A 9,020-nucleotide genomic window follows, 5' to 3' on the forward strand; every position below is an offset into this window, starting at 1 on the left:
TAATCATATTAATAAATTATGTATTGCAAAGAGATTAGTAGATAAAATAATATTAAATTATTACGATAATACCGACTAATACCTATGTGATTAATCGATATACACCGAGAGGAGAAAATACTTTAATATAATAATAAATATATAGTGACTTCAGTGTTTTCAAAAACTGAAGGTATCCGTTTTAAATCTTGAAACCAGTTCTTTACTCGCTATAAAGCAATAATAATCTGCTATATGATGCTTTTTGTGGATAAAGCAATACTCCAGCGAACGTTAAAATAACATGAAATCAAAACCGGTATTTTCAATTACTCGCAAATTCTTTTAAAATTTAGTAGACCGATAAAAGCCACATTGTACTGTAAATTACATCGGCAAAGAACTCACGACTGGTTTCTTAAATCAGACTCAATTAAAAACCTTTTCGTGCGAATCGCTATAGGTTTAAATACAAATCGAGCTCAGTTAGCATTTAAAGATCGTAGACATATATTATGATAATATCAGAAACATTCAATAATATTATAATGTTAATAGCTTCTACTACACGTGTTGCTGTGTTATCGCAGGTGCTCGTAAGTACAGCATATATTTCAGAGTTAATTGGCTTACATTTATTCGTTATACAAATGAGTAAAATTTTTAAAGCGTAGACTGCAGTTATAAGAATAAAAACGATACATTTTTTATAATTTAGTGTACCTATTGTAATATACATATATCTTTAATTGTACCCTCGCTCGACAATAAAAATTCTTTTTCTTCATTGTTATTAGTAGCAAATGGTATGGAACATAAGAAAATGACTAAACAATCATACTCACATTTTATCGGACCTGCACAAATACGTATTGATATCAAACTGTAGGTACCTGTTGTTATATTTCCCCTTCTATATAACACAATAATATCGTCTAATTTCTATCGGGTCGGTCATCGTCAGCAAACCGCCGAGGACTTTGTACCTATAGTATGTACAATCAACAAGTCCGAAATAAATAGCGAAAAAGCACGAGATCAATACATACGTATATCGATCAATAGTCAATACCCAGGAGGGGAACAAGACATTTTTTAATTAACTGTTTCTATTAGAACTTTGTATTGTGCGCTTTGGAATTCGATCTTTGGTGGACGGAGTAGCAGAATAGGATAAAATGAACTGCTTTTTGGCGCCTGCAGTGCGATGGATTTTAATTAAAATTTTGATAACACGACGCCTGTTTTGCTGCTTCGTATTGCCTTACATACGCACACTATATTATTCCATTATTGTTACTATTATTAATATTACCATCGACGACGACAACAATACGTAAACGTAACAATAACGTGAGAATGACTAGCGTCGTCCACATCATCATCATCAACATCATTGTTATTTGTTGTTGTTTGGAGGGTACTCAAAACCGTCGCGGTCACACATACCATTGCATGAGGATTAATACAATTATTATGGGAGGATATGTCGTGTATGTGTGTTTGGTGGGGTGGTGAGAGAGACGTATAAGAAAAGTGTGAAAAGATTAATATTATTTCCCGATCGAAAGGAGTTTCCGCGATGGAATTCATAAAAAAAAACATAATTTTAGTGAAAGTATTATGTAATAGTATAATTAACTTCACATACCAAACTATTCGCTATATGTTGGTTGTTAATACATTTATATAATTATATGTCCAACATCAATTGTTGGAATCACAATTTTTTTATATGTTATAAAATTTTAGTTTTCTAAACTTTGCAGTATGTATTGGTACCAACGGTCGTCTGTCCGTGCCATCGAATCGGGATCACCATTACCGGAACCTAAGGGACCGTTACACCAATTGCACTTATGTGGATGGCAACCTGGAACTGACATGGTTGCAGGACGAACACTTGGATCTGAGTTTTTTACAACATATAAGAGAAGTTACCGGATACGTTTTGATCACTCATGTGGACGTCAACAAAATCGTGTTGCCTCGACTGCAAATCATTCGGGGCCGAACTCAATTCAAATTGGCCGTCAAAGAAGAAGAGTTTTCATTACTGGTCATGTTATCAAAAATGAACAATCTCGAATTACCGGCTCTCAGAGGTAAGCGTTTTTATTATTTTCAAATGCGTGTCATTCTTAATATTTTTTACTCATGCAATACATTTGTATAGACATATTGGCTGGCAATGTGGGCATGATCGATAACTATAATCTGTGCCATATGCGCACCATTAACTGGGATGAGATCATCACTGGGCCGGGGGCCAGGTGGATGTACATGTATAATTTCTCGAACTCTGAACGGGAATGTCCACCTTGTGACAAGTCATGTACGGGCGGTTGTTGGGGTGAAGGTCCACACAATTGTCAAAAGTTCTCAAAGATCAACTGCAGTCCCCAATGTTACCAAGGTCGATGTTTTGGGCCTAAGCCCAGAGACTGCTGTCATTTGTTTTGTGCTGGTGGTTGTACAGGACCAAAGCAAAGTGATTGTCTCGTAAGTATATTATAATATGTATATTGTGTATATATTATATTATATGTATAACTATATTATATTAATATATCCAAATTTACTTTGAAAAAAATGTATATATATTTATAATTTTAAAGGCATGTCGAAATTTCTATGATGACGGTGTGTGCACTCAAGAATGTCCGGCAATGCAACGTTATAACTCCATAACTTACTCCTGGGAAACAAATCCAAATGGAAAGTATGCGTATGGCGCAACTTGCGTAAAAAACTGCCCGGAACATTTGCTTAAAGACAATGGAGCATGTGTGCGGAGTTGTCCACCAAAGAAAAAAGTAAGAATTGTGCTTGATTTAATATTAATACAATTTTCTAAATTATAACTTGTTGTAGGCTGTTAATGGTGAATGCGTGTTGTGTGACGGTCCATGTCCAAAAACTTGTGAAGGTGTAGCAACAATACATGATAGCAACATTGACGGTTTTAAAGACTGTACCGTAATCGAAGGATCATTAACTATCTTAGATCAAACATTCAAAGGTTTCCAACAAGTGTTTGCTAACTTTAGTTTCGGCCAGCGTATCAAAGCTATGCATCCTGATCGCTTGGAAGTATTTAGCACGTTAAAAGAAGTAACTGGCTACATAAACATACAGGGATCCCATGAAGATTTTAAAAATCTGTCATATTTTAGGTAACGTTTTGTAAAATTACAGTATTATTAATATATTGTCTAACTTAATAATTTTTACTTCAACAGGAATTTGGAAGTAATTGGTGGTCGTACTGTTACCGAATACTTTGCATCATTGTATATTGTAAAGACTTCATTAACTTCATTGGGTTTGCGTTCATTAAAGAAAATTCATTCTGGGAGCGTTGCAATATTAGAAAATAAAAGACTGTGTTATGCCCAAACCATAGACTGGGAATCGATAAAAAAATCATCGGAACATCCAAAGCTCTTGCAGAATAACAAAAATGAATCTCTTTGCAGTAAGTATTCATTTCTAATCACAATTTTGAATTTTTTTTTACGTTGTATCTATATATAGTTTTAGAAAATGAAATATGCGACCCGGAGTGTTCAAAACAAGGTTGCTGGGGACCAGGACCCCATCAGTGTTTGTCTTGTAGAAACTTTCAGTATGACAACCAGTGTCTACCAAACTGTAGTCATGTACCTGGGTAAGTAAAACATTATAACTGTGAGATTTGAATTGAGTCTGACTATTCTTGTTTTTTTTTTTACTCAGGCTTTACGAAGCTGGTGACAAGACTTGCGCGGCTTGTCATCCGGAATGTGACGGTGGTTGTCACGGGCCCGGTCCCGAACATTGTACATCATGCCGTAATCTCCTCGACGGTATTCACTGTGTATCTCAATGTCCATTAAATAAATACAGTGCTAACCAGTCCAGACCTAGTGAGTGTTTGCCCTGCCATTTGAACTGCGTTGGAGGTTGTGGTGGTCCAGACAACACAATAGGACCTAATGGTTGCCGTTCTTGTCACAAAGCTGTTCTCAATGCTGATGCTTCAGTTGTAAGTATTTATCTATTATTAATTCTCTCTTCAATGATTTATAAGAAAATCAAAGTCTTATTTTTTCTCACCTGTATACGATCTTAGTAATATATGTGTACATCTATTTTTTATAGGAGAGATGTCTACACAAGAATGAAACTTGTCCAAATGGTTACTATTACGAATGGGTTGGACCGTTGGAGCAAGGTGGTGCTGCTTTGCGTGCGCTGGCCGGCAAAGCTGTATGCAGAAAATGTCATCCACGATGTTTGAGGTGCACAGGTTTCGGGTTCCATGATCAGGTCTGCCAACGTTGCGCAGGCTACAAACGTGGTGATCACTGCGCAGATGATTGTCCAATCGAGTATTATGCCACTACCAACAAGTTGCCGAATGGAGAAATAGAACGAGAATGTATGCCATGCGATATTCTGTGTAGAGGATGTTATGGGCCACATGCATCTCAATGTCAGGCGTGTAGGCATTTCAAAATATTTGAGGTAAGTGTCACTATCAACAAATCTCAATTGAGTCAATTGTATACATAAAATCCTGGTACAAAACTAATCCACACGTTCTATTTTAACTTACAGCCCAGCGGCAATCCTTCGGATAACCGCACCGCGTTCAACTGCTCTGGTCCTATCTGCCCGTCGTTTGCCCCATACAAGGTGTACACCAAGGACGATCCAGATCCATATTGCTCTGCTGACGACGTTAGAATGGCTTCTAAACTGTAAGTTTACCATAAACACTCCTACTTATTTGATATTTGATTTTTAGCCATCCCCGACATTATTTTTGTTTGATTTTAGTAGTGATTCGGAGCAAATACCGTTGATACTGAGCGCGGTTGTAGTGTTCACATTTTTGGTGATGGTATTACTTATGATACTTGTATGGCACTGGCGAAGACGTGCACGAGCCAAAGAAACAGCCGTAAAAATGACAATGGTGCTTACTGGTATGGAAGATAATGAACCACTAAGGCCTTCAAATGTCAAACCCAATACAGCCAAACTAAGGATCGTCAAAGAAGTAGACCTGAGAATAGGCGCTGAACTTGGAAATGGAGCTTTTGGAGTTGTGTACAAGGTATGATACACAATTTAATTCTTTGCATAGTGTTGATTAATTGTAAATAATTACGTATAGTATAGTGTTAGATACACTTACTTAACTGAAAAAATGTATAAATAATAATAAAATCTTGTGTATATAGGGCGTCTGGGTTGTTGAAGGCGAGAACATTAAAATACCAGTGGCAATCAAAAAGCTGCATAAAAAAGATGACACGTGTGGTTATGAGAATACCAGCAAAGAATTCTTGGATGAAGCTTATATAATGGCTAGTGTCGAACACGACAATCTAGTAAAGCTGTTGGCCGTGTGTATGACATCTGAAATGATGTTAGTCACCCAGCTTATGCCACTCGGATGTCTGTTGAAATACGTGCGAAACAACAACGACAAGATTGGTTCAAAAACGTTCCTAAAATGGTGCACACAAATAGCCAAAGGTGAAAAATTTAAAAATAAATGCTAGTGCAAATTACCGGTATTCTAAATTAAAAATTTTTTATTCAGGTATGGCATATTTGGAAGAAAAACGACTAGTGCATAGAGACCTGGCAGCCCGAAACGTGCTTGTGCAGAATACCAACTGCGTGAAGATCACCGATTTCGGCTTGGCCAAACTCTTAGACGTCGACCAACTAGAGTACACTGCTGATGGTGGTAAGATGCCTGTCAAATGGCTAGCTCCGGAATGCCTTAAGTATAGAGTGTTCACTCATAAAAGCGATGTCTGGGCGTTTGGTAAGTTGACTTTTACTCTCATGTAGAGTGATCTACTCAGCGAATCAACAATTTTTTTTTTATTTCAGGTATTACCGTATGGGAATTGTTGACTTATGGTAAACAACCGTATGAAACCGTAGACAAAAAAGAAGTTTTGGGTTTGCTGGAGAAAGGCGAACGATTACCGCAACCTCCTATTTGTACCATTGATGTTTACATGGTAATGGTTAAGTGTTGGCTAATAGAAAAAGATAGTCGGCCTAGTTTCGAAGAACTTGCCGACGAATTTGCTAAAATGGCAATCGATCCTGGTAGATACCTGGTCATACCAGGTGACCGTTACATGAGGTTGCCGTCATACTCGTCACAGGTAAGTGTTCGACGCCTAAAAGTGGTCAACGATCACGAGTGAAAATAATTTCGCTTTGTTGGTTCGTTTTTTTACGGTTTAATTAATTATTTTTGATTTAGGACGAAAATGAGATTTTATCGAACCTGGCGACAGAAGGCGCAGATATGAGTATAATGGAAGCCGATGAGTACTGTATGAACCCTAAAATGGGTAATAGCATGCCGGGACCGTCGAGGCTGGGATCGAGTAGCACGGCGGGTGCTGACATGCTAGGATCTATGCACGGCAGACACAACTGGGATCGCGAGCTCAGAAAATTCGGTGACATACATCGATTAGGTAATTACCTATTATACGAGTAATAATGAAATAACGATTGTAGGTGCATACCAGGTGATCATTGTTTCATTTGAAATATCGTGCAAACGGTTTATAAAATCACAATTATAATATTGACCCTTTATTATGTTTTTTTCCTGATAGATTGCGATACTTCCGACGATCTCAGTAATGGAAGCAAGGCACAAGTGGGCACATTGAAACTAGACTTGCCCTTGGACGAGGACGATTACCTAATGCCGTCCCCGGCCAATGACGAAATCGACAACAAACGTCGGCACGCGCCTGCCAACTATATCGATTTGATTGGTCACCAACACGCTGAAGGTAAATCATCTTTATTCTGAGTATTTTATATTAATCATTATAAAATTGAAAGAAATTGAATTGAAGAAAAAAATTATAGTAGATGTATATTATTATAGTTAATTAAAAATCATTCGAAAATTTTAATAAAAACCAATGAGCTAGACATTCAACTGATCGAAATCTTACGTTATACAAAATCTGCTCCAAACACTTAATTTTATCTTGTATTGTACCGATAGTAATTCCCTGTCACTTAATATTTATTTATAATAATAAAAATTATTGCATTTGCAGCAGAATACGCCAACGGTAGCCTACCGAGGCCTCCAGGTCTGACCAAAAACTACCAACCAGACTTCTTGCCAGTCCAGGTGAGCAGCGTGGACAACCCGGAGTACCATTTGACCGGTGGCGAACCTTCTGCCGCGGCACCATCTATAGTCTCCGGTGACGGTAGTGGTTCTGTTGAGGCATCCTGCGAACCGCAGTCACCCGTGCCCACCCCTAACGGCCGTAGTCTGGAGGACGAGTCCGACCACGAGTACTACAACGATTTTGATCGGCTGCAAAGAGAGCTTCAACCGCTCAGACGAAACGAAACAACCGTTTGACGAACGGCTACCAAACTCCACCCACACCCGGTGGCGTCGAACTATTTTGTAAACGTTTAAGTTTTGTTCTGTTAACTCGTTTTTAAGAATTATTAAGACAATTATTATGAGATGACACATGAAGCGACAAGTTTTTTTAAGTTTATTTGATATATTATCATAAGATATATACATAATATTGTTTTATTTATATTTTTATTTTTAAAACTATTTATTTGTATAACGCTGTGCCATTTTCTATTCCGACTGTACATTATATTATTATTTTTATTATCATTATCATTTGATAAATGTAAAGAAATATTTTATACTAATTCTAAGGTTCTTGTTATCGTTAGTGTATACAACAATTTTATTGTGTAATATGACTGTGTAGTTTGCCCATAATACAATGTAGTAAAACGGATCAAATAAAGGAACCGTTTTCCTCAGAGATAATGTACTTAAAAATAAATCAAAATCTTTTTTTTTTTCCCAAATGAAAACCGATTACCTTTAAGATATATGTGGGCAAACAAATATATGTATAAATATATTTTTTTAAAGGCTGTGATATTTATTTTATTAATGTAAATATGTTTTACTCGAAATTTTTCGAAAACGTATAAATATGTTTATTGTATTATTTGCATACATGTTAGTTTTAAGAAAACAATAAACTATATATTTTTTCATTGTAATTACTATTAACTACAGCAATATTTTTGTTTTATTATAAATTATAATATAGACTTACCGAACATATTATGTATATGAATGGGCATACATAATTTACCAGCTATGCATTAGTTTATGTTGTGTGACCTATTCAAACTTTAGATACCTACGTGTAGGTTGATACATGGAGATTTTTAAACTGACCTGGTGTACTTATATAATATAATTTAAACCTTGAATGTATATATTTTTTTTTTTTTAGATCTCTTAATTTTCCATGTATAACTTATAATTGTAATTGTTAGATTAAACATACAAAAACAATACTTGCCATCAGCTACACACATACTGGGTATGAATTTCAACATGTTTGATCTTTTGTCTGCTTGTGGTTAGAAAAAAATACTATTTTTTATTAGTTTTTATAAATTTACCTAATACTAGTAAGTGCCATTTATTTAATGTGTTTTCCATCATGAATATTAGAAAGATGAATTACTGTACGGTTGCTATTATTATTACATTTTTTTTTTTTTACTTTAATGTTAATCTTTTAATAAGTCTGTTTGGTAGGCATATTGTGTGTGATTTATAAACCTATGTGTGTTTGTATACATTGTGTACTAACACACATACTTGTAATATTCATTTTGTAAGTCTGTAAAGTGTCAATAAAAACAAGTTGATTATTATTTATGTATTGATTTTTATTATTTCTTAATAATTGTCATAAATCATAATAGTTTATATGGTGGGCTTCTTTATCTATAATTAAAGACAAAACCATTTTTAAAATCTCAAAAATTACAAAATATTTTGTACCTAGGAAAAATGTTCTATTTATACTTAAAATTTGAACATACAATAAAAGATTTTTTTATACGTCTTGCAACCAATATTAAAAAAATTTCTGCTGGAAAGTTAAACTTATAAATTACATTTTTATGACAAATATTTATGCATA

General features: G+C 35.3%; 1 protein-coding gene across 5 annotated transcripts in view; it reads left to right on the top strand.

The window, feature by feature from the left end:
• Positions 1 to 8,748, top strand: part of LOC114127776 (epidermal growth factor receptor) — a 77,493-nt gene extending 68,745 nt beyond the window's left edge. For 3 of the 5 annotated variants that reach the window (XM_050198157.1, XM_050198154.1, XM_027992099.2), the window contains 16 exons: positions 1,749 to 2,084; positions 2,156 to 2,481; positions 2,598 to 2,795; positions 2,854 to 3,155; positions 3,222 to 3,457; positions 3,517 to 3,649; positions 3,718 to 4,006; positions 4,123 to 4,488; positions 4,582 to 4,724; positions 4,804 to 5,083; positions 5,211 to 5,508; positions 5,576 to 5,806; positions 5,875 to 6,158; positions 6,260 to 6,479; positions 6,624 to 6,806; positions 7,083 to 8,748. In XM_050198157.1, coding sequence (XP_050054114.1) covers positions 1,749 to 2,084; positions 2,156 to 2,481; positions 2,598 to 2,795; positions 2,854 to 3,155; positions 3,222 to 3,457; positions 3,517 to 3,649; positions 3,718 to 4,006; positions 4,123 to 4,488; positions 4,582 to 4,724; positions 4,804 to 5,083; positions 5,211 to 5,508; positions 5,576 to 5,806; positions 5,875 to 6,158; positions 6,260 to 6,479; positions 6,624 to 6,806; positions 7,083 to 7,399 — 4,142 coding nt within the window. In that variant the 3' untranslated portion in view covers positions 7,400 to 8,748. The remainder of the gene's footprint in view (positions 1 to 1,748; positions 2,085 to 2,155; positions 2,482 to 2,597; positions 2,796 to 2,853; positions 3,156 to 3,221; positions 3,458 to 3,516; positions 3,650 to 3,717; positions 4,007 to 4,122; positions 4,489 to 4,581; positions 4,725 to 4,803; positions 5,084 to 5,210; positions 5,509 to 5,575; positions 5,807 to 5,874; positions 6,159 to 6,259; positions 6,480 to 6,623; positions 6,807 to 7,082) is intronic. The other 2 variants (XM_050198156.1, XM_050198155.1) reach the window with 2 other exon arrangements.
• The last annotated feature ends 272 nt before the right edge of the window (positions 8,749 to 9,020 follow it).

The sequence above is a fragment of the Aphis gossypii genome, chromosome 1 (genome assembly GCF_020184175.1).
Source record: "Aphis gossypii isolate Hap1 chromosome 1, ASM2018417v2, whole genome shotgun sequence".
Taxonomy (NCBI): Eukaryota; Metazoa; Arthropoda; class Insecta; order Hemiptera; family Aphididae; genus Aphis; species Aphis gossypii.